We start from the raw sequence: 26,721 nt of genomic DNA on the forward strand, positions 1-26,721 counted from the left end.
TAAATACAACACCTGAGTTACTATTTGGGACTGATCAAATAACTTATAAAGGGAATAAACGTATTTAAATGTCTTGGTAAGTTTTGCTTTTCTCAAAGCAGGGATTGTAAAGTTGCATCACAGATGGGCTCCTATCATCCCCATCCCCTGGAAAAGGACATTTGTTCATTTCAAATGTTTTCTATGATGTTAAAACAATATAAGACATATCATAATCAAGCACTGTAGTTTATCCAGGAAATAAGACTTGGTACATCTTTAATCACCAAAGGATTCAACCTAGGCTATTAATTTCCTGGTCACAGGCTACATCACTCTTCCCTCTATCACTTTGTTGTTGTTGTTGTTGTTGTTGTTGTTGTTGTTGTTGTTGTTGTTGTTTTTACTGGATGAAGAATAGGTCTGTAAAAATGGACCAATGGATCTGTCTACTCTCAAGGTTTTAATTAAGGGGAAGTCTTAGAGCAGCTAGGCCCAGGAGTTTGTCCTCTGGTCTGAGGCTCCTTTGTAAGAAAGAAGCCTACTGTGTCCTCACCAGAGAAGAATGAAGCCCCCTTTACTCACCCACTAACTAGCTTCTCCCCACCTATCTCCCACAGATAGGTAGTCTTCCTCGCCAATACTTGCCAAAAATAAAAAATGAGTGGGGTTTCAAAATCACACTGGAGAGGCACTGCTAGAAGGCCTTGAGGAAAGAGGTCTAATTTTGTTAGTCCCCACACCCTAGGCTAATTCAACTGAGGGAGTCTTTACGTGAAAGGCCTTTCGTTGAGTAATACCTATTAACGTGTTCTGCAGAGCCCACACGAGGGAATGAAGCCCTAAACCTCAATTACTTCATGTTCTTTGGCAGGCTTGAGCACGGCCATTTTGCCCACCCAGATTTTCCAACAGACTGTTCAAATTGAAACCTCCGTTGTGAACATAAAATCCTTCACAAAATGATTCGCACAGTGCTCCTTTTCTTTCCTAAAAAAAAAAAAAAAAAAAAAATTAAATCAGCAGAGGCCAAGCTTGTCATTCAGAATAATTCTCTACCCAAAGCTGGTGATTAAGTCAGCCTTTTTGGCAAAGCTGCTTCAAAACCCACCAGCAGGTGCTAAAAACCCAAAGGGTGGAAACTGCGTGTTTTCATAAGACGTTAGCGTCACTTGCATGATGTTCCTTTGCTTTGTTGTGTGGGTGCAAACAGCATCCGTATATCTGCAGTGGGGGACACTTCCACAGTACAGTGGAGCAGCCCAGCCTGTTCATTGCCTGCCCAGCAGCCCTCCACATTGGGCACCCTCTCCTCCATCCACAGAGGCTTAGAGAGTCCAGCAACTGGCCCAAGGTCACATAAATGGGAAATGGAAGCGCTAGAATCCAAAACCAGCCTGACCTCCTTTGGGGGGAGTCACTCTAACACACTTTACTAAACACCTCTCTATGAAGAATTAATAGACATGACCATGAAGGATCAACCTTTGCCCAAATGTGGCCTTGGAGAGAACTTTTGCAGAGCTGTTTCTTTTTGACAAGCCATATCGAAGGCTATGCTTTTGAGAAAGAACTTGGTGAGAGAAGAGGAGATAAACTCAGGCTCAGATTTTGGTACAGGAAGTGGGGTATCCACTGCTAAAATTGTGTATGTCTTTCTACAACACTCCTTGAACTGCCAGTGCCCTTTTTACCACTAAAATCAAAATGACTGTTCCCTTTAAGTCCAAATAGATGAGTGAATGAATCCAGAAAGCCCAAAATCAATTTAGAAAATGAAGATACTGCTCCTCTGGAAAGACTTCATGTACTAAAACTGAAATTAGTATTTTATTACTTCTGTAAAATATTGTCACAAACAAAGTGGTTTAAAGTAATTATTTTTTGGTACTAGGGATTGAACCCAGGGACATTCTACCCCAGAACTATACCTTCAGCCCTATTTTTTATTCTTTATTTTGAAACAGGGTCACATTAAATTGCAGAAGGCCTCACTAAGTAGCTTAGGCTGGCCACAAACCTACAATCATCCTGTCTCAGCCTCCCAAGTACTGGGATCACAAGCATGCACCACTCACCCAGCTACACAAATTTATTACTGTAGTTTCCTAGGTCAGAAATCTGCCTCAGATCCCACTGGACAGGGACCAAGGTGCTGCTAGGCTGTGCTCCTTGCCAGAGCTGTCAGGGGAGGATCAGTTTCCTTGTTTCCTCAGCTCCTAGAGGTCGCCCATGTTCTTTGGCTCAGGTCTTTCCTACATCACAGCTGGGAAGGTCCTCTGCTTTGAAAGACTTGTATGATTTGGGGGCCACTTAACTCATCCAGTAAAATCCCGATCACCTTCCTCATCTGCAAAGCCCCTTTACCATGTAATGCGATGTAACCACAGGCCTTGGGGCTTTAAGACATGGACCTCTTTGGGGGACCCTGTGCTGCCCACCAGAGCTACATGGTTTACCCCTGAGCTTCAGTGCCTCGCCTGTAAAATGGAGCTAACCACAGTGCCTCCCTCCTCCGGTGGCTGTTGAGGACTCCGTGCTTTGAGCCCTGAGATGTTGCACAGCGCGCAGTGAGTGCACCGTGGGAGCTGCTTCATTTCTGACTTCCTAGGGAGCCATCAGCAATGCAGCCTCTTCCTGGAGCACAGCAACCTGTGAAATCCCAGCTTCTTTAATATTGATATTTTGGGAAAGAGTGTTGCAGACAAAGTATTAGCCTTAACTCATACAGCTTGAATATTTTATCCCTGGGAGCCGTGTAACCCTTGGCACAAGGCAGAACCCAGGGAAACCGTAGTCTTTCTGTGAATAACGAGAGCTCATGTTTTATTTATCTGAAGCAACAGAGATGGAATTTGAGGGGGAAAAAAAAGTCATATAGCACATATGGTTTTTAGAACTGATAACAACTACCCTCATCCCCACAAAATGTTAAGGACTGGCATGCAAGTAGATGTAGCCACCGTGCTCTGGGCGTTAATGTGGGAAGAACTTTCTGTGCTCCAGCGACAAACTGTGATTGTGTCAGGTGAGAAACAAAATGGACGCCTGGGCTCCAGGGATGCCAGGGAGGGGAATCACTAGCCACTGGCGAGGGCGCAGAGACTGGGACACTCAGTGCGTCAGTGGCTGCTTTGGGGAAAGCAAGGAGATAACACTCAGGATCTGTGGCACAACTCGATTACAGATCTGGCAAATGAGTCCTATAAGGAAAAGTAAAATAATTGGTTTAATTTACCAAGAGAAGAAAAGTCCAAAGGGTGATTTAATCTTTCATATAATATTGAAAAGCTTTTTAAATGGGCACAGTGCGGCACTACAGCTACCCAGGCCCATAGAGAATTAAAGGAAAACACAAACCAACAAGAAAAGCCTTGAACCTTGACTAAAACAGAAACTAAAGTTGATTTAGAGAGGGCTCTGTAAGTAAACAATAAAGTCCCTAACCCCAACCTTTTTTTTTTTTTTGGTACTGTGGATACTATACCCAGGGACCTTCCACTTCTGAGCTAGACCCCAGTCATCTTTTATTTTTTGTAAGAAGGTCCCACTAAATTCCTCAGGTTGGCCTCAAACCTGCAATCTTCTTGTCTCAGCCTTCTAAGTACTGAGATTACAGACATGCATCAATACTCCAATTATTTTGTGTAGGGAGGGGGATTGAACCCAGAGGCATTTTACCTCTGAGATACATCCACAGTCATATTTTTTTATTTTTATATTAAAACAGGGTCTTATTAGGTTTATGAACATCTCACTATTTGCTGAGGCTGTCCTCAAACCTACAATCCTCCTGTCTAACCTCCCAGGTACTAGAATTACAAGCATGCCCCACCATGCCCAGCTTAATTTTAACTATTTTTAAGAAAAAAAATATATTAATTGCACTTTTACATGTCTGCTATCAGAAAGACAAGTCTATATTAGTGATGTCAGTCGAAAGAGATCATCTCTTAGCAAAACATAATAAAAGCTTGTTTTAGGTTGTCTTAAGAGCTATAAAAATATTTTAATGTTAAGCCAAAAAACAACAAAATTCAAAATTACACTTAAGCTTTCTTAAGGAAAGGACATTTTTAGTTGTTCATCAATTACTATTTATTGAACACTTTATTCGACATTAGGTCTGTTTATTGGGCAAGTTGTTCATAATAAATTTAAGTTGTAATTTAGCTATTAATTCCATAAATGCCTGTTGAGTGACCCACTGTGTGCTGGGCACTGGAGACAGCATGGCAAACAGAACAGACAAGGTCCCTGTTTTATGGAGCTGGCATTCTGGTGGGGGACGCAGACCAAAAATGCATAGTATTAGACAAGAAATCCATGATATGATGATAAAACAGCTACAGCTAGAGCTAGGGTCTGACGGGATGACTGGGAGACTCTTAGATCAGAGTAGTCAGGGAAGAGCTGGCAGAAGCGGTGACATTCTAGCTGAGAGCTGAGTGACCAGGGGAGCACAGTTAGTGCAGAGCCCAAAGGCGGGAGCAACCTGAGGACTGCAAAGGGCAAATATGGGGAGGAGGGAGAAGACCAAGGGAGAAATGGAAAAGAAGGAGACGGTAAAGAAAAGCAAAGCAAAGGCCATTGTGGCTGGCTTTTGTGGACCAGCCAGGGAGAAATGGTACAAAATTAGATCCAAGAAACTTGTTGGGACATTGTGATCTGTGAGAGAAATGGGATCTTAATCTAAATGAGACAGAGAACCAAAGAATGTTTAAGCCAAAGAATGACTGCTCTAATTTATATTTGTGCTTCCTGTATCATTCTGGATAAATTTCATAAGCAAACTGCAGACTGAAAAAGCAAACCAGGGAAATGGCTCCACTTGCAAAGTCCAAGCATGTGCAAAAAAAAAAAAAAAAAAAAAAACAAGCAAGGTGTTGTTTGAGACTATGTAAAAATGTGATAAACTATAAAAAAAAAAGTGAATGGTAAATATAAACTTCAGTTCCGTGGTTCCTGGCCCGTGCAGCTGGGAAGGGCACCCGAGAGACTCCCAAGATCTATTGGTAGGTTCTGTTTCTTGAGTTGGGTCAAAGGCACACAAATACGGGTCATGTTACGATAAATACCTGATATGTATATCAGATATATTCTCCTCTATAAATTAAATATTTCATTATCCCAATTGCATTTTTAAATGATTTTTCTGGCTGCTGAACAGCTGGCTTATTGAGAGGCAGGAGTAAAATCAGAGAAATTAGAAGATGGTTGCAGTAGTCCAGAGAGAAGACGGCAGAGGGTGAAGGAACCCGAGGAGTTTGGGGCCGGGCAGCAGGGATGGTGAGGCCGTTTGTGCAGGGACAAAGGCCCCAAGAGGAGCAAGTTGGGAAGGAAGGAAGGAAGGAAATCAAGAATCAAGTGTTGCTCATATTTGTGTGGTATGTCCAGTAAACATGCACAGGGGCATGTGTGTTAGGCAGTTGGATAGTTAAGACTGTAGGGAAATCAAAAAGAGAACTGTGGCATTTTGAAGATTTTATACAGAATAACTTACTCTTTTTTTCATCTTGTTCATTTCTAGCTTTTAGAAATATTACTGTTCTGTGTCCTCCTGTATTTCCATAAAAGAAAGGGGGTGGAGCATATCATGATTCTGCTTGCTCTGGTGGCACTTTTAGGTAAGAGGCTTTTGTTCTTATTCTAATTAAGCCATGTTAAGTTGTAAATGAGGTTTGAAAGAAACTATTTGAGTATTCTCTTCCTTCCTGTTTCTATTTTTCGACTCTGCTCAATAGAAAGAAATTGAGTTTAAATTGTATAAATTATCCTTTTCAATTGATTTATTTTCTTTTAAAGGTATATTTAAGGATATTTACTTCTTATAATTTTTATTACCAAAAAATTAAATGTTCTAAGAAAAAAGATAATAAATATTAAATAGAATAATGAGCCAAATTGAAACTTTCAGGTCACAAATTGGTTCACAAAATCTATCTTGTTTACATTTTTAAAAAAACTTTTAAATATGGCTAATATGAAATATATATATATATATATATATATATGCAGTATGGTTTTCTTAAATACCACATTTCTTTCACTAATTGTTTACCAACTCATTTACTTTTTTTCCCAGAGATTTCTTATAAGATTTAAATTTGATGTTGGAAAACCCGCTATATTTCAATGTCTCTCTATCTCTTTCTCTCTCTCTTCCATATATATCAAGGAGATGTCACTAAACATTTGGGTATTTCCTTTTTAAAACTTTATAACTCTTCCTTCACCTCTCATTGCCAATAAGAACCCCAGGCATCATGTATTCTTCGCTCTGACTGTAGGTTATACTTGCACCGTCAGGGCAGGCTGCACATCCATGTAAATGAGGAGCTGGCGACTTCAGCTTTCCAGCTCATCGCTAGTTCTCTCCTTTGTGTTGGAGGATTTATGTTTATAATAGTTACTTTTAGAAACAAATGCCCTCTACACTATATGTAGGCATGTTGTTGATCAAGAGCACTCTATATTTGTTTCTTTTGAAATTACCAGACTAGAACAACAACAACAATACAACAGAAAGAAAAACATGTACATTACATAGGAAAATATTTAAAATAAAGGAAAGTTTAAATAGGAACATAAAGTAGCAGAATTAAGGTCATACGTATCAGTTATAGGCATACATGTAAATGGAATGAGTTTACCTAATACAGAAGAAAAGCTTTAGATTGCAAATTGGACCTCAGAGAAACTCTCAGATTGATTTTGAAGATTCTGAAATTGGGTTCATTCCATTTTCACGGGTTCATCTCTGTGAGAGTTACTGAACTAGCCACCACCCAGGCCACCAAGGCCTCCTTCTGACACCTCTCCTCTAACCCCTCGTCCTGCCATAAGTAGCCACTAAGCATTAATACAGGAGCTTCCAGGACCCACACCCTTCTGACTGGCTGTGTTGACTATAAGATGTTTTGGCTAGATGCATCCATTTTATCTAAAACAAGGTAACTCAAGTTGAAAGTAAAAGAAAGCATGATATTACATCTTAATTAGAATCAAGATAGAAAACATTAAATTGACAAAGGGGGTGATTAATCCAGAAGAATGTCATCTCTAACATTCTATGGAATATCTACAGAAAAATGTAAAAGCATATTAATAAAAATGCAGGACAAGTAGGAGACTTTTGTCAGATCATGGAAGATAGGTAGACTTTAAAATGTTAATAAAAATATAAAATAGGTCTGGAAGTGTAGCCTGGAGGTGGAAGGGTTCTATCCCTAGTACCAACAACAACAACAACAACAACAAAAAGTTAAGATAGAGAGTCTGAGTTCTTAATGTTGAACTAGTACCCCCAACATTGAAATCCTGAAAACAAAGAATATACCTTCTTTCAAACTACCTGTGTATCATTTTCAAAAGTTGGTTATATAATTGGCCACAAACAAAAATCCTAGATAAATTCCAGGAAGTTAAAATAGTACAAACCACATTCTCAGATCACAGTGGAAGAAAAACAAAACAAAATAATATCAAAAAATACAAGCCAGTAAAACCTTACCACCTGGGAATGTTAATACCCTTAAACTGCAGCTGGAAAAATGAGAAACCAAGATTTAACTGCAGCACATATTTTTTAAATTATTGTGAAAACAATGTTAAAACTGATAATTAATGACTAATGGTGTATTCAGAGGAAATTTTTTTTTTTTTTTTTTTTTTGGTGGTACTGGGGGTAGAACCCAGAGGCTTTCTACCTCCGGGCTATACTCCCAGACCCATTTTATACTTTATTTGGAAACAGGGTCTCACTAAGTTGCAGAGAGCCTCACTCAGTAGCTGAGGCTGGCTTCGAACCTGTGTGATCCTCCTGTCTCAGCCTCCCAAGCGCAGGGATTATAAGCATGAGCCACCACGCCTAGCTAGAGGAAATTATTTTAGATATAAGTCAAAGCATTGAGTTTAAGAAATTGGGAAGCACACACTTGTAATCCCAGCATTTGGGAGACTGAGACAGGAAGATCATGGTTCTCAGACAGCCTCACTACTTAGGCCCTTTGCAATTCAATAAGACCCTGTTTCAAAATAAAGAATAAAAAATAGGGCTGGAGTGTAGCTCAGAAGTAGAATGCCCCTGGGTTCCATCCCCAGTATCAAAAAAGAAAAAAAAAAGAATTTGGGAGAAAAACACTGAGATAAAGCCAAGGACTGTAGAAAGGAGAAACTGGTAAAGATTAGCAAAAATGAATGAAATACAAAACAGAAAAGCAATGGTTTGAAAAATAAACCCAAGCCAGGCGTGGTGGTGCACGCTTGAAATCCCAGCATTCGGGAGGCTGAAACCTGGAGGATCGCGGTTCGCAGACAGCCTCAGCTACTTAGTGAGGCTCTTTGCAACTCAGTGAGACCCGGTTTCAAAATAAGGAATAAAAAATAGGGCAGGGGGTGTAGCTCGGAGGTCAAATGCCCCTAGGTTCCATCCCCAGACCCGCAAAAAAAAAAAAAAAGAAAAAAAGAAAGAAAAAAGAAAAAGAAACCCAAGAAACAGTTCCTAACAGATACTAATAAAATAAATCCTCCATCAAAAAGATATAATTCACAGTATTCAAAAATAGAAATGAGAGGCACATGCCTGTAAGCCCAACATCTGGGAGGCTGAGACATGAGAATCACAACTTCAAGGCCAGTCTTGGTAGCAACTTAGGCCCTCTGCAACTTAGTGGCACCCTGTTTCAAAAGAAAAAAACAATAGGGCAGAGAGTGTAGCTCAGAGGTAGAATGCCCCTGGTTTCAATCCCCAGTGCCACAAAAACAAACAAATAAAAATGAGCGCTAGATAGGTGGAAACACACACACACACACACACACACACACACACACACACACACACAGTAAAACTTAAAGAAACTGCTTATTTTTTACTTGTATAAAACTTAGATAAACTATATATTATTTTTTTGTGTGTGTATGTGATACTGAGGATGGAACCCAGAGGCATTCTACCTCTGACCTACACCCCCAGCCCTATTTTTCATTTTTTATTTTGAAACAAGGTCTCACTAAGTAGCTGAGGCTGGTCACAAACCTGCGAGCCTCCTGTCTCAGCCTCCCAAGTACTGGGATTACAAGCCATGAGCCGCCACTCCCAGCTTTAAAGTATGTAGTTTTAAGGCCAATAAATATGGAAGAAATAAAGAACTTTTAAAAAGCCACATCCCAAGTAAGAATCAGGCCTAGCAGTTCAAAAGGTAACATCTTCAAACCTTTAAGGAACAGTTGATTCTGATGTTGTTGGAACAATTCTAAGACATAAGAAGAAAGCTTTCATTTTTTAAAATATAATCAGATAATACTGGTCCCTAATCTGAAAAAGATCGTATAAATATAGAACAGTATGAACTAATCTCACTGCCAACTACTGATGCACAAATCCCCTATGAAGTACATTAGCAAATAGAATCCAGAATAAATCATACTTCATGACCAAGTGATCTTAAAGAAACTGGTTATTTTTCTTTGTAACACTTAAATTTGTATTTGCAATTTATATGCTTAATATATTGTCATGAGCTTGTCTTCCTCACCAAATTAGTCACATGAAGACACAATGTCTTATTTATTTATTTTTGGTGGTACTGGGGTTCCTGGAAGCCCTTATATGCCTGGGCTACACTCCCAGACCTATTATATATATATATATATATATATATTTTTTTTTTTTTTTTTTTTTTTAATTTGTAAACAGGGCCTCATAAACCAGCGAGGCTGGCTCCGAACCAGCGCCATCTTCCTGTCTCCGCCTCCCAAGCGCGGGGATTACAAGCGTGCGCCACCACGCCCGGCACAATGTCTTTTATTTATACTAGGTGTGTTTTGCCTTGAACTGGTCACGTTGAACACTCAGTAAACATTTGAACTAACTGAAAAAGGATGATTTCTTTCTTTTTTTTTTTTTTTTTTTTTTTTTTGGTGGTACTGGGGGTTCCAGGAAGCCCTTCTACCTCCGGGCTACACTCCCAGACCTATTTTATACTTTTTTATTTTTGGAAACAGGGTCTCTTAAGCCAGCCCGGCTGGCTTCGAACCTGCACGATCCTCCTGTCTCCACCTCCCAAGCGCGGGAATTACAAGCGTGCGCCACCACGCCTGGCAAGGATGATTCTTTAATGAACTAAGGGAAACACTGAGGTGTTGGTCAGGTGGTACACACTTTCAGTCATAGGATGAGTATGTTCTGGGTATCTAATATACAAAATGTGACTGTGGTTAACAATACTGTATTGTATATGTGAAATCTGCTGAGAGTAGATATTGAAAGTTCACACACATGTGCACACGTGCTCACACAAAATGGTTACTGTGCAGTGATAGGTGTGTTTACTCACTTGACTGTGGCAGTCATTTCATTGTATATGTATATCATCACATTGTAAACCTTAAATTTGACAAATTTATATTTCACCAGGTGTGGTAGCTCATGCTTATAATCCTGGTACTTGGGAGGCTGAGACAGGAGGATCACAGGTTCACAACCAGCCTCAACTACTCAGTGAGGCCCTCTGCAACTTAGTGAGACCCTGTTTAAAAATAAAGAATAAAAATAGGCCTGGGGGTGTATCTCAGAGATAGAATGTCCTTGGGTTTAATTTCCAGTTCTAAAAAAAAAGTTATTTTTGCTGGGCGTGGTGGCGCACGCTTGTAATCCCTGCACTTGGGAGGCTGAGACAGGAGGATCACAGAGGTTTGAAGCCAGCCTCAGCTACTTAGCGAGGCTCTCAGCAACTTAGTGAGACCCTGTTTCCAAATAAAGTATAAAAAAGGTCTGGGAGTATAGCCCGGAGGTAGAAAGCCTCTGGGTTCCACCCCAGTACCACCAAAAAAAAAAAAAAAGTTATTTTTAACAAAGCTGAAAATAATGTATACAAAGGAAAATATCACATAGTTATCTTAATGGGTACCAAAAAGTTATGTTAAAGTTTAATATTCATTTCTAATTTTTAAAAAAGCCTAATGGTGAAAGTACAAGTACCCTTATTACAGTAAAAAATAAGAAAAAAGACACCCCTCTTCACTGTGCTCATCTGTGCTGCTTAAGTATTTTACAATGATCATTAATGAGTTTTGCGAGGAAAAATAAGTATGATAAAAGTCATGGAGCAGCTTTGAAAAGTATTTATAGTGTTGAAAAATTATTATGACAGTCATGGAGCAGCTTTAAAAAATATTTATAGTGTTATATAAAATGGAAAAATGCACACGACATTGTACTTACCTGCAGTGCTCTTGAAAGTACAGAGAAAACCCCTGGACATGAATGGGAGAGGGTGGAAGCACCCAGGTGCAGTGTTTTCTCTGTTATTGTTATAATATGAATTGTGTGATAGATGAAAATGAAGCTAACAAAGAAAAACCGTGAGGGCAATCAGGAAGGAGGAAATATAGCTCCCAGGGAGTGGCTCCCTTTGCCTGTGGCTGTGAGCGCCTATTACACACGTGCGCGCACACACACACACACACAAAAAAAAATTGAAAATTTATAGTTCTATAAATTTATGGGATACAAAGTGATGTTGTGTTTTATGAATACTATGTGGAATAATTAAGAGGATAATAAGGCATCGTGTGATTTTCTTTTTTTAATGTACTTGTATTGGTGCATTGTAATCTCCCATTATAATGAAGTTCAGTGGTCAGAACATCCATGCACTCAGCAGTTGCCATCTCCTTTCTGGAAGGAATCTGAGGCCTCTTAGCACGGTTTCTTCCACTTGGTCAGGAAGCCGGGGAAGCCAGAAAGTTCTGCTCTGTCCTTAGATACTCTGGTTGTCAAAACAAAACTAACAAAATATTTATGACTCTAAACAAGAGACATTGATCTAGGATCTAGGCATCTAGGAACAAGTTCTTGGAACAGAAGGAGGAACTAAGAATAAACCAAAAGGGCTAACTTTCAAAAAAAAAAAACGGGGCTGGCACACGCTGGGGGAAAATGGAATTAGTTGTTCAAATGATAAAGGCATATGTGTTTGTATTGTTGTTCATTAAGAAAATAGAGAAAGATGCTAAAAAAAAAAAATCCATGTCAAGGGACTCAGCACAGTGCAAGCGAGCAAGCATGGTATTCTCTGGGTGGAGGCTTGCGAGGGTGTCTCAGAAGCCTTCACGGTGGCTGTCAACACAGTAATTCTCCTCCAGGTGGTTTTCCAAAGGAAACGGGCAGAATGATAGACAGATTTATGTTCAAGGATATTCACTGCAGCCTCACGTTTAATAGCAAAAGAAAATGGATTCAATCTAAATATCCAAAAATAGGGAATTGTCAAAATATATATTCATACAAAAGCATTCTTTACAGCCAATAAAAGCTGAGTTTTAGAAGAATACTTCATGGCATAGAAAATATTTAATGGTAATGGAAAATAGGTTGCTAAGTAGTGAATACCATATGATTCACATATTCATACTTAACAAATAGAAAAGTAATGATGTGCCCAAATGTTAAAAACTATTTGGGAGTGAGTATTAAGATTACAGGTGATTTTAATTTTTTTCATGCTCTTTGCATTTTCCAGGTTTTTAAAGTGAATATGTATACTTTTATAGATTTTTTAAAATAAATTTAAAGTTTATTCATATTCCCAATGCTCTAGATAGCAACTGACAGGATCTTAACGTTGTCTCAGCCTTTTTTCTATACATTTATAAGTACTTTTCTATGTTTATATGCATAATGTTAGAATGATAATGATTTACAATTTTGTATTTTTACCTCTCTTCAATAGTCCCCCCACCACCAACCTCTCCCCAAAATAAAATAAACTCTTAAGTATAGGATACCAGCCTAGAAATAATTTGCAAAATTTCAACAAATAATGCTTAATCAATTGGTGACACTATACCTGCTTTGAAAATATAACAATTACAAAAATTGATTGTTTAGCAGTTCAATAAAGAATTCTAGTTTTGTTTTTGCTTTGTGTTTAAATACAATTTAAAAATCAGATGTTGATTAAATTAGGTGACCTTTAAGGTCCTCTGCAATCCTGAAGTTCCGAGGCTAATGGAACAGTGTGTTCAACGCATTCTCCATTAATTACCCCTTTGGGAGACCTGGCTCTTCTGACCACAAGACTGTAACCACATCGTGCTCCAATTTCAGGCAGAATGTTTCAGAAGGAAATCAGGGTCCCTGAGGAGCTGACCTACAAACTGATGCCATCAAGTGACACATAGATCTCTATAGATATTTTAAATCTCCTGATCAGCTAAGAGAGGAATATTGTCATAATCAGTTGGATATGACATCTAAAATATGTAGAGAACAGGTCAAAAGACATGTTAAGATGGAGAGGGGCCTGATCATGAGGGCCTCCTCATTCAGATTGGGGGTTCATTTATAGTTGTTGCCCGATCTGCTCTGTTAATTAGGACTTTTAATTGGAAAAAAAAAACCCTAATTTGGAAGTGTGCCCTTGTACCCTTCAAGTTAAAGCATATTTTCAGATTTTGGAAAAAGAAATTATGGGACGTTCTTCTAGGTTGGCTTTAACAAGCTATTTTTATATATATACATATTCTATTTAAAAGCTAAAGAGAAAAAAACTCAGTTATATTATGACCAGAAAGCTCAACAGCAACAGACTGTTTCTCTTTCACATCGCCTTGACTTGTAATTATTTTACTTCATGTAAATAATTATTTTAGGACTTTTTGTGGGTTTCCGCTAACCCCTGGAATTATTTGCAACCATAACTTCAAAGGGACCTGAGACAGAAAGAAAACATGATGTTCTTCCTACAGAGATGTCAGGAGAAAATGCTCACTGTTTTCACAATATAACTGGTCAGGTCCATTTTGCTTAGTTGCTGTTTGGAAACAATGGGGGGGGGGCTGGTTCTCATAAGGCATGCGTCTCTCTTTAACACTGAAAATAGATAATGCTTATGTAAATGTTAGAGTTGTGGTTCACCCTGAGAAATGAATACTCAGCTCCGACCCTCTTCAAATGATTAACTCCGTCAAAAGCCTTTTAACTTCTAGGCATCTCCCAACATAAAGGAGACAGACTAGATACACTGGCTCCTGCGTATCCTTTGTACAACTCTCAGAAAACTCAAGAAGTGAGCTGCTCTCTACTTTCCCGTCTTCTCATCTACTTAGCTTTAATTTTTTTTTTAAGTATAGCTCCCTAGTTATTTTCCCTTTAAAGCCACCAGGACAATCTGGATTAGTTTTGCCCTTCATTAGTTTTGCCTTTCTCATCTACTCGTGATGATAATATCTGTAGCAACATTTAGAGATGGAAAAGAAATATCTTACACCAAAAACAAAAAGTACCCAGCCCCGCGGACCTTTAGCTCATTCAAGCAAATTTAAAGTCCCACACAGCCTGAGCAACAGAGCTGCTGCTTGGCTAGTGTGGCATCTTCTGCACTCCTCAAGACAGTTTTTATTCTTAAAGTATAACTGGCACATTGCTAAGTTACCTGCTCCACTAGGTAAACTTAAAATATATATCTGTAATTCTACCTCAAATATGTACTTTATTTGTGTTTTTGTTTTCTTTTCCAGCCTCATTGACTGTTATTTCAGTAAAGGCCATCTCAGGCATGATCACTTTCTCTCTGACGGATAAAACGCAACTCACTTATCCCATCTTCTATGTCATGTTTATCGTCATGATAGCATCTTGTGTTTTCCAAGTCAAGTAAGTTAGCGTCTACGCACTCACTAATCTTCCAACATCCCTGTGTTCTGCAAGCATCCGTCTTTATTGGCTGCAGACGATAACTAAGATTAGATGCAAGGGATTTCTGAGGGTGAAGGACCTACAGCTTCTCTGCAGCTCACATGCCTTGCTTTGCCCTTCACATCCAGTAATAAGCTTTTACTAAGCATCGCCTTCATGTCTTGCGCATTCTAAAATGCAGCCATAGTCCGGCTAAGTGCGCTTTGATGCTTTCCTGATGCTCTTCTGCTTGTAATTAATATCCGTCATACACAGGTTGTCATTAGCAATAAATCAAAGGGGCAGGTCCACATCCAGGATTTCAGTCTAAATATAGGAAATACGTGAACCCTTCACCTTCATTTCTGAGCTCATGCTCATTAATTGCCCAGAGATGGACAAAACCAGACGTTTGGCCGGGAGGGAAATCTTTTCCCCAGAATTTTGCATCTTTGGCCAGAATTTTCTTTGCACCCATAGGATTGAAGAATGATTGTTTTATGTTTCTCTTGGGTCCTAATAGTGGTGACATGGAACATTTTTAATTTCTGCTCTTCCCTGCCCCCGTCTCCCTCTACTCTAATCACTTCCCCTCCGTTTCATGATGTCTTTGCCTGCTAGGCTTTCTAGAGTTGGCCAGAGAGCTTTCTGTTCACCCCAAAACGCTGTGCCGAAGCACCACCCCAGGGCCAGAGAAGAAACCAGAGATCAAACTCAGAACAGGAGTGCTTCCTTATGTACATGACAGGAGTAAACTGACTGTTACGGGCTGGATAAAGGCCCTGGTGCAGGGTCTCCAGAGGATCACTGGAGAAACCTAGGGCTATGTCTCTGTTTTATTTGCTATTTCCTCGCAAGACTGAGTGTGTGCATAATCCTTGAATCCTTTGTTTCTTTTCTCTTTCATCTGAACTAATTAGTACCACCAACAGTATCTGTGAGGATTTGGTGATGAGCATTATTAACCTTAAACCAAGTTTCATGGATTCAAAAGGCACACATGGTTCAAGGTAGACTGCACCCCATCCCCCTGTTTTAGTCCCCGAACCCCATCATACTGTAAAACTATGGTTCTCAGCCCTGGCTACCCATTCATATGACCTGCAGAGGTTTGTTTGGATATTTGTGTGTACGTGCACATATACACGCTCACAAATCCCTGCGTTTTGTTGTCCTGCATACATGTGTATGTACACTTGGGCTCTGCTCAAGTGCTCTAGAGTAGGACCTACTAAGCACGGGTGCTTTTATTTTAAAGCACTCAGGTGTTAGCTGTGCAGTTCACAGCTTCAGACAGCAGTCTAGCCCTGGACGGGCTGTGCAGCGCGGGAACCCCATTCCTGCCGGTGGCCGCAGCGAGGAGCCGAGCTCCCACATGTGCTCTGCAGCTGCAGCACCCAGCATTGTTTTCGAAACATTAAGCATTCCTTTGCTTCTTCATCTTCTTTCTTGGCACGTGGCACGTCAATGGATAGCTAGACTATTCCCCAGATATGATATTTAACAGATTCTAGGGTCTATCCTAATGAATCAGCCCCAGTATGATACTGGTCCAGCAGCTTGAACCGCTTCCAACTCAAACTTCTGTGGCCTCAGAATATGATTAATTGCTTTTCATTGTTACTGTTGTTGGTTTAAACAGACCATAAAACCTGACATCTGATCTCATACATCAGATGCATATAAGCTATGACTGCTGATTGGAAATGCCCTCTCGCTGCACTTCCCCTCCCTTTGTAGTTGTCGCTAAAGAACAGGCATTTCTTGAAGTTATTGCTAACTTATTGCTGAGCTTTCAAAGCCCGTGCTTCAGCTAATGCCTTCCTCTCTAGGTTCCTGAGTCAAGCCACGAAACTCTACAGTACAACGACGGTGGTGCCAGTTAACCACATTTTCTTTACAACCAGTGCCATTATCGCAGGTGAGTTCCATAGGTAGGTGGTTCTACCCCCACTGCAGGTGTACATGAAGTCTCTCTCAAAGCAAATAAAATCAAGAAATCTTTTGTAATCTTTATCTTTTGTGATCTTTATTTTGGGGGGAGAGGGGAGGAATGGAGGGTGTGCTGGGAATTGAACCCAGGGGCATTCTACGTCTGCACTACACTTCCAGCCCTATTCTATTTTTTATTTGGAAACAAGGTCTAAACAAATTGCTGAAAGCCTTACTAGGCTATTGAGACTGGCCTTGAGCCTGTGAGCCTCCTGTTTTAGCCTTCCACGTACCGGGATTACAGGCATATACCACTATGCCCAGCTTAAGGACTGTTTAGTCCTTTAGAAACCGGGAGTCCATAACTCCCCAGCCTCAGCCTGGCATCAGAATTTTCTCATGACTTCCTCTAGCACAAGCTGGTCTTCTCTGTGTGAAGTCTTCCCGGTGTTCTCTGCCCCTGAGACAGCTCAATCCTATTTTGGATCCTATTTCAGTGAGTTCTAATTATGAGACAGTGATTGCCTTGTGAATTCAAGACATTCAACTCTGTTCTGCTTTCTGGAATCTTCTTCTTCCAGCTCTTATGATAATTAAAGAAATGGAAAGGGCCCCTTGAGTCTCATCTCTGGACCAAACTCCCCAACTCCATGAACTCTTCTCTAGCTGGATCAGAGAGTGAAGCCCAAATCCAGCTGACATTCCAGGGAGGGCCTGATAGTCAAAGTTAAAAATGGAAACTACAATTTCCCCTATTCTGGCCTCTGTTTTTCTACTGTTCGGGTTCTTATATTTTAATAAACAATTATTTAATGTTACAAATGCAGTAGCATTAATAATATAAATTTGAGCCAGACATCATTACATATACCTATAATCCCAGTACTTGGTAGGCTAAGACAGGAGGATCACAGGTTCCCGTGAGGCCAGCTTCATCAATTAGAAAGACCCTAAGAAACTTACCTGTTTCAAAATAAAAAATAAAAATAGGGTTGGCGATATAACTCAGCAGTAGATTGCCCCCAGATTCAATCATCCCCAGTAGCACCAAAACCCCAAAAAAAGTATATACATTTTTAACTTTTTGGTACTGATATGTTCAAACACTGGCTTATTTATTGTCTTTACCTTGTCATCATCTTGGGCATTCATTTCTCAATGTAAACTTTATGTATTTCTTCATGGCAAGCAATGTGACTTCCAGTGGGCAGTTTTATAAAGTACTAATGTATTTTCTATTTCCCAAAATTAAACCTTTTACTAAGAAAAAGATTAAACCCCAAGATGTCATTTTTAGTATTTTTATGTTTTCTGATACAAGAGAGAAAATATTGCATATCAGTGTGTCCTATAATTATTAGAAAATGAGGCTGAAAAGAGTTACAGAAACAATACGCAGCCTAATAATTAGTATAAGTGTGCAGAAAAATGTATAAGGAATGCAGTTCCTTGGCAGAAGGATTCTAGGAGGACAACAGGGCTAGGTCATCTAAGTCAGCACCTGGAGTATGTGAGGAGTCAGGGAGGCCAGGACTTGCCTAGAGCAATGGCAGATGCTCAGCTGGTGTGAGATGTGTGATGAAAGAAAAGACCCTTAGCTAACTTCTCCACCCTGCCTCCATCATAGCTTGAACTTAAAACGAGATGCCATATTTTGCCTGCTACATTAGTAAAATTTTACCTGTTCTTTTTATTTCAATAGCCAGTACAGACAAGCCTACACCATGAGAAGCCCCCTCGAACTGAGTTTCATAGTTTTTAGCAAGGGCCTTACGAATGGTTTCTTTCTTTCTTTCTTTCTTTCTTTCTTTCTTTCTTTCTTTTTTTTATTCTACAACTAAACAACAAAACCACAGATAACCTGAATTCAAAGTAGACAAAAGATTTAAATAGATGTTTCTGAAAATAAGATATAAAAGGGCAAGCAGCATATGGAAATATGTTTAGTATCACTCATCATCAAGGAAATGCAAGGGAAAACCATTAAAAACAGAAAATAACAAGAGTTAGAGAGGATGTGGAGAAATTATTCTAATGTACTGTTGGTAGAGTATAAAATGTTGCATCTGTTATAGAAAAAAATATGACAACTCCTCAAAAAATATTAAAAATTGAATTATCATATAATCCAGTAACTCTGCTTCTAGATATATACCCAAAAGAATTGAAAGCAGGATCTTGAAAAGATTTGTATATCCATTTTTATAACAGCATTGTTTATAATAGCCAAAAAGTAGAGTGTCCACTGACACATGAATGGAAAAACAAGATTTAGTCTACATATAATGGAATATTATTCAGCTTTTAAAAAGAAAAAATTCTGACATGCCATGATATGGATGAACCTTGAGAACATTATTCTACTGAAATAAATCAGGCACAAAAAATACTGTGTAATTTCACTTATTTGAAGTATCTAAAATAGCCAAATTCCTAGAAATAGAATGAAGAATGTGGCTGTCAAAATCTTGGGGGAAGAAGAAATAGGAAATTGTTTAATGGGAATAGAATTCCAATTTTTCAAGAGGAAAAATTTCTAAAAAGTTGTGCTAACAATGTGAATACACTGTACACTACTGAGTACACACTTAAAATGGTTTAGATGGTAAATTTTTCATTATGTCTATTTTTCTATAATTTATTTTGAGATGAGGGTCTCACCATGTTGCTGAGGCTGGCCTGGAACTCATGATCTTCCAATCTCAGCCTCCCAAATAGATGGGGTTATAGACATATACCATCATATCTAACTTATTTCACTATAAGTTTTTAAAATAAGAAGTGTTTCTACTCTTTGAAATAGAAACTCTACATCTAGAAATTCAGTCTAATGACAGAAACAGTCCTAAAACTCTGGAAGAAATGTGTACAGAGAAGTTCACTGTTATTTTGCTAAAGAACAGACATTTTTTTTTATTGGTGCACTGTATTCATACATCATAGAGAGATACAAAAAAACTTTTGTAGACATACATGCACACATTGCCCAGTCAGCCCCCACCCGATCCTCACCCCATACCCTCCCCATCTATCCTTCCCATGCTTGGCTTAGTGGTTGACATCTAGCATTATAGCAATTTATCAAAAATTAACAATAATAATCTCACAGAACAGTTTCATTTGTCTGATACCAAGCTTTTGATAACTTAAAGATAACATTTCAATATTTCTTTTTGCTTTCTTTCTTACCAAAGAATATTTTTTTCTTTTTTTTTAGGTGAAACTATCATATATTTATATATTTATTTTTCAGAAAAAATCTATCCTAATATGGAATATGGACTCTAGGTACCCAAAACAATCTCGAAAAAGAACAAAGCTAGAAGATATATATTTTCTGATTTCAAACCATATAAAGCTACAATAATTGAAACAGTGTAGTACTGTTATAAAGGCAGATATATAAACCATTGGAGTTAAATAAAAGCGTAGAGATAAATTCTTCCATATATTGTCAAGTTATTTTTGACAAGGTTTCCACAAACATTTGGTGGAGGAAATAATAATCTTTTAGCTAAATATTGTTGAAAAATAATAATTACATGAAAAAGAATAAAATTGGACCCTTACCTAATACTATATACAAATATTAACTCAAAATAGATAAAAGACCTAAATATAAATCTTAAGACTATAAACTTTTAGAAGAAAATCTGGGTCATTAAACATTGAAATTGACAGTGATTTCTTGGATATGATTTCAATGGCACAGGCAACAGAAGGATATACAAACTCCCTAAAAAATAAAAAAAATCATATATCCAAAGACAATGTAAACAGAGTTAAAAGTTACTGATAGAATGGGATAAAATATTTCCAAATGCTATATCTGAAGGTATATTAATATTCCAACTAGAAATCCTAAAAATTAGCAACAATAAAAGCAAACAATACAATTTAGAGATAGGTAAAAGACTAACATAAATAATGAATCTCCACAGATAACTAATCTTAGTTGTCTGTTGGATGGAAAATATTGTTTCTCTGGTTCTGGTGTATGTTACCTATTTCTTCTTTGTAGTTAATCTCTTTGAGTATTTTCTCTAGAGCTGGTTTTGAAGACATAAATTCCTTCAGTTTCTGTTTGTCATGGAAGCTTCTTATTTCTCCATCTAATTTGATAGAAAGTTTTGCTGAGTAGGAAATTTTTGGCTGGAAGTTGTTTTCTTTCAGAGTTTGGTATATGTTACTCCAAGCCCTTCTGGCTCTCATGACTTGGTTTGGGAAGTCTGGAGTGATTCTAATTGGTTTGCCTCTGAATGTCACGTGGCCCTTTGTTTTTGTTGCCTTTAAGATTCTCTGCTTGGCTTCCACATTGGTCATTTTGACAATTATGTTGTGTGGGGATCCTCTTCTCTGATCCTGTCTAAAGGGAGTTCTGTAAGTTTCCTGGACCTGTGTATCGACCTCTTGCTCTATGTTTGGAAATTTTTCTGCTGTTACTTCCTTGAAGAGATTGTTGATCCCTTTGGTTTCACCTACTTTTCCCTCCTCTATTCCAATTATTCTTAGGTTAGCTCTCTTAAAATGGGCCCATATTTCTTCAATGTCAGATTCCTGCTGTCGGATATTTTTTCCTAGATTAGAAACTATGCATTCATTTTTGGAATGATCATCTTCTAAGAGCGAGATTCTGTTCTCCATGTGGTCTAATCGGTTGTTTGTGCTTTGAATTGAGGCCTTTACTTCATTAATTGCATCCTTTATCTCTTTTTGGCTCTCTCTGAGTTCTTTTCGAAGCACCTCTATTATTTCTGCAGTTTTTTTCCTGATTTGATCTTCTAGAAATCTCTGAATTTCTGTTTTATCGGGTTCTGATGTTGTGGGGTAGTGGGCATTCATTGCTCCATTGTTATTCCTCTTTCCCATGATTTCGGAAGTTTGTGCCTTCTCTGGGTTCTTCCCTTGGGTCACTACGACTTCACTTAAGGTGCTCTGGATCTTGAGTCTGTGGTATCTCAGACCCCACTACTCCTTTACTGGGTTGTATCACAGAGTCTCAGACCCAGGGAGTCAATCGAGGCTGCTTTTGACTATGGGGGGGGGTGCCAGGTTGGGCGTTCTCCTATGGTGTGATATCTCTGCCACCACCACTCCCCCACTGGGTCAAGTCCCTGGGAGTGCAGTACTGGGATTTCTCCTCTGGGGCCCACAATTTGACTCACTGTTGAGTACGCAGATGGAGCTGTAGTGGACTCGGTGAATTCGCTGCTGCTGCCACCGGTGGCAATATGGCGCTGCTGCCACGCCCTCAGTTGTGAGGCTGGCGTATTTCTTCTCTGGTTTTGAGCTCCACTCTGAGTCCCTGCAGCGTGTGCTGAGCCCAGCCACTGGGAGCTTTAGATGCTCCCTGTGCCGAGAAATCTGCCGAATTCCTCCCAGCTGATCCGCAGCGGCTCACCTCGGCTCACTGTCCACCGCTCCTCTCTGGAGCCTGGTGGGCTGTTGAGTGAGTTGGTCTGGTGCCGTCTGGTGAACTCGCCACTGCCGCTGGCAGTATGGCGCTGCTTGTGTGTCCTCAGCCGTGAGGCCGGCGTACCTCCTCTGTGGCTCTGGGCTTCGTTCTGAGTCCCCCTCCTCTCTGGGCCCGGTGCTGCAAGAAAAGATGGCGCCCGCCGCTCTGCGCCGTGGCTCCGGCTGCAGCACTGCAGTCTGGTTTCTTTCTGGTGTCCCGTTTTTCCAGCCCTCTTTTTCTCTGTCCCTTGTAGTTACATTTTTTTGTTTCTCAGGTGAAGGTGTTTTCTGGCTATAAAAGGCACTGATTTTGTGGTAATAGAGATAGGTTGTTAGCGGGGCTCTTAAGTCCCGCTTTTCTCGGTCGCCATCTTCCCGGAAGTCAAGAACAGACATTTAGAAACAACTTAAAATGCCCTTGCAGAAGTAATTATGGTGATGCATCCGCCCAAAGTAACATGAAAACACTAAAATAATTACAAAAGAAGTATGTAATAATATAGGAAATGCTTCATAAATGCCCATGCATTCAACAAATATTTACTAGAACTCAACATGGCTTCTTCCTTAAGAAGTTCATTCTCTACTTGAGGAGATGAGGTTGAAACTAAGAAAGCTTTGACAAAAGAAAGTTCTAACAAAGGGACAGGGTCTTATTGACTGTGAGTCTCCTGTGAGTCTACATCACATAGGAGACACTCAATAAATATCCATTCTCTGGCTAGCAAGGCTAAAACCATCCACACAAAGATGTAAGTTGGAGTGATTCATAATTTAAAGATATCTTATTAATAAAAAAAAACCTTCACAAAGGCTTTAGGATATTAAACTAAGAAGGAATCACTGAGACTAACAGAGATATAAAGCCCATCAAAGTAGATGGTTTGGGCTTGCTTTCCATGGCCTCAAAGGGGAAACCAGAAGAAGCAGAGGGGAGTGGGCTTGGCAGAAGGAATGGAGCTGGAGCAACTCTCCCATTGCTAATGTCCCTCAGTGCCCACATGGGCACATCCCAGGCTGGCAGACCGCAGGGCGGAGCCAAGAGTGAGAGCCAGGGCTGCAGCAGCTGGCCTGAGGTGGGCAGCCAGGTCAGTGACCCCAGTGGTCCACCCAGCCTCTCAGGCCAGGCTGGCTGACCCCTAACCTAAATCCATAGGTGGGAAATGGCGTTTGCTCTCCTGCATGCTCCTGTGAGGAAATCCTGGCCTGGATAAGAAATTTCTGCCTGCAAAAGTTGTGTCAATTATGTAGATTTTATAATAATGATAATCTCTTTATAAAAAGTCACATTACATAAAGTCACGTTAAATCTCATTACATAAAGTCTACATGTCTGTGTTCCTTTGGGAGTAATTTAAGCCGCAAGTATGGCATGCAAAGTTTTTAAAACTGCATTTTAAGGGTAACCATTCTTAGAAAAAATATTAACATAATTCTAAAAATAATGCAAAGCTATTATAAATACTCCTACCCTAAAATTACAGAGGCTTCTATGATTTTGTCCTCCATTCCTACACAGGTATCGTATTTTACCAGGAATTCCGCGGTGCTGCCTTCCTCACAGTATTTATATATCTTTTTGGGTAAGTGTCTCAAAGGTAAGGTGTATGACATTCTATTACTTTTGTATAGGATTTTTAGCATTGTACCTGAAGTATAGAAAGTTGGAAAATAATGTAAGAAACACCAGCTTCCTGAGCTCTTAAAAGAAACAAATTTTTCAACTTAACACCCCACACAGGGTTCAGGGATTCAGGTATGCCTCTGAGGGTCCTGAAACACTGGGAATTTTCCATTCCAGCCAAAGTCAAGATAAATCCACTGGCCTCTGTTGTTAATCCGCAGCCTGTTGGTGCTACACCAGACTTACCATGCCCATGGGAACTCCTAGATCAGCTCTCAATTAGAGAACCGCAGATGCCTCTTTGATCACCCAGAATAAAAGGTCAAGAATGAGCAGGTCCCTCGCTGGCGGCATCCCTCGTTGTGTGACAGCGCCCATCTTGACTCCTCTTAGAGATTCGGTGGATATCACTGCTGGCTTTGCGTGCCAACAAAGAGCAGAACCTTGACAGTATAGGGCTAATGTATAGATGTGTCCATTGGCTCCAGCTAGCACAGCATCCATGCTTCCCAGCTTCTCTGGATCTGATATTCAGCATGACCATTGTTATGCAAACTTGAGCCTAGACTATTTTCAGCATAGGAAACCATCTATCTTGAAAATCCAATTTCACAAGACGTTTGGGCGAGGTCAAATTTCTGGGGTCTGGAAACTATGACTACTCTTATGGCCAAGGACAACGAGATTTCTTAGAAAATTAAAGAATAAATTGTTTTTTCACTCATGTTGCATGCCAGTAATAGGTCTGAGCATGCATGGATAGAAAACGAGACCTAGTGTCTACCCAAAGGGTTTAGAGCCTGAATTAACCTCCAGATGGTAAAAACCTGGGGTAGAGATTTATTGGAAGCTGCCCAAGTCTTCCTTGTGGGTACAAATAGTATTGGCTGCAACAATTAAGACAAGTTCTAGGCAGCTTACCATGAGAAACAGGATAAACAAAACCGATGGAATTTATGTCATCATGTAGAATATGGAGCTCAGTTACTTAATACCATGAGCTGTTTCAGTGTTCCCGTGGTCTTTATTAATACTTCTCTTACAGGTGCTTTCTCTCATTCCTTGGCGTATTTTTGGTCACAAGAAATCGAGAAGAGGAACATTTGCAACAGTCCTATATTGATTTTGGAAATATTCCTGGTAAAAATATATAAATATATATATATATCTTCTCACTTATAATAGAAACATTTTGTTCTTATAAACTAATAACTGTGGGCATTATTAAAGGTACTAAGTAAATATAAAACATAATTCTTACCCTCAAAAAATGACATTTAATAATGAAGCTAAAGTAGTGTTTTCTGTGTAAATGTTAATGAGAACGTATGGACTATCAGCCTCTTACAGAACACTGGGGTTATAAAAGAATTGGCCGTGTTTTCTTGATTTGGGGATGCTTGGGGAATTTCTATTTTGGATCCTTCTAAAGTATAAAGGGATAGGCACAAGTGTGGGGAATGGCTACCAACAGCGGGTCTGTGCCCCTGGGGAGCCTCTGAGGGCTCATGGAAGGACGGGGGGGGGGGGGGGACTGAAGTTTGGGCCGCTCAGGGGCTTTGCTCCTGGAGAGGACTGCGGTGACTCGGGCACTAGGTGCTAAGAGTGACGTCCTTGTGGCCGCTGGAACACGAGTAGCCTTTTTCCCCCTTCCTTACCAAACTCCTCTAGACCCGGTTCACACGCATCGTCTTTCCAGTTCTCAGTCCACTAAGAAATAACTCACTCGGTCATGTACACAACAGAAGGAAAGGAAGCAGCCTGCTGTGTCCGTACGAGGCACCCACACACAAACACTGCACACCCAATATCTCCAGCTGTGCTACAAACTTAGGGTGACCTGTAGGTTTCCAGGCAGAAAGTGGAAAGATTCTTAGAGAGTCCTTCACCATCCTGTTAGCACCATACCTGTGAAGCAAAAAACATTAAATATTTGACCCTAAGCCTGAGAAACCGTGGTCTTATGAAATGAGCTCGAGAGTCTCTTCGCCGTGTGAGCCATCTCGTCAACCAAGAGCGTTTGGTGCAAGGGTAGACATTTGTGAAAAAGAGTGTGTATTAGAGATGACACATTTGGAAATGATGTGTGGTAGGAAATAAAGTTTATTTATTTTGAACTCTGTTTTCTGTCTCACAAAACCCCATATATAGGATCAGGAACAGCTTTTGAAGCCCTTATAAAAGGCGATTTTCCTGTGATGTTATATGCCTTAGATTAGATATGGGAAAGAAGACAGAACAGTGGAGAGCAAGGTTTGGAGATGAGTGAATGGTTCCCATGAATCTCCTGACTGAGCCCACCGATTCCCTGCCCGGCACGGGCAGAGGTGAGGGACGGCGCTCCCTCATGGACAGTACACGCATATCAAGGGATAGGGGATTCTGCGAACCTGTTCTTCCCTTGACTTTTATCTCTTCTGTTTAGAATAATAAAATGTGGCCTAGATTGAAGAGAAATCATTAGGACTTTTTATTCTGTAAGAGCTCAAATGATTTCTTAAGATTATTATCTCCACAGGGAAACAAATGCTGGACAAAATACAACCAGATTCCAATGGCTTATCCTATGGAACCCTGTCTGATGGAAGTAACTCAACAAAGAGTCAGAGCGGAGAGAAGAAGGAGGTCTGAACCGCCCAGAGGGATGGCGGCTGGCCTGCCATCCAATACCACCTTCTTCAGAAATTGCACGTGTTCACTTGGCGTCAGCAGACATTTCATGCTGACCTGGGCGAGCGTGCGTTTCAATCCTCCCCCTGCTACAGACAATCAGAGCTGTCCCGAGCTTTGACAGTCCAATGTTTTCATGGAATTTAATTTGAAGTGTTCCCCACACCCTGGACCTCTCCCCAGTGATCATCTAACCAGCTGGATCTTAATTAGAGCCTGGCTGCTCAGGCAGGAATGTCACACAAAAATGTTTGTTCACGATTCGGCCATTGAAGGCCTAGGTGGCTTCTCCCATGTGGCTTGTAGCATTGTCAGTTGCTGGGCTCCAAAACCTCAGTCTGGAAAAAAGAGGTTAAGAGCATTCTTTTCTTTTCTCTTTTCT

The 26,721-nt window shown here is 39.9% G+C and overlaps 1 protein-coding gene across 1 annotated transcript in view; it reads left to right on the forward strand.

The window, feature by feature from the left end:
* The window catches only part of NIPAL2 (NIPA like domain containing 2), a gene marked incomplete at both ends in the record, with an annotated part of 100,248 nt that extends 73,948 nt beyond the window's left edge, over nt 1–26,300 (forward strand). The window contains 6 exons of the mRNA XM_080694747.1: nt 5,510–5,606; nt 14,503–14,638; nt 16,492–16,580; nt 23,565–23,628; nt 24,715–24,809; nt 26,188–26,300. Of these exons, the coding sequence (XP_080550873.1) occupies nt 5,510–5,606; nt 14,503–14,638; nt 16,492–16,580; nt 23,565–23,628; nt 24,715–24,809; nt 26,188–26,300 (594 nt within the window). The remainder of the gene's footprint in view (nt 1–5,509; nt 5,607–14,502; nt 14,639–16,491; nt 16,581–23,564; nt 23,629–24,714; nt 24,810–26,187) is intronic.
* Nucleotides 26,301–26,721: the final 421 nt, after the last annotated feature.

Source organism: Muscardinus avellanarius, assembly GCF_963383645.1.
Source record: "Muscardinus avellanarius genome assembly, chromosome: 4".
Classification (NCBI taxonomy): Eukaryota; Metazoa; Chordata; class Mammalia; order Rodentia; family Gliridae; genus Muscardinus; species Muscardinus avellanarius.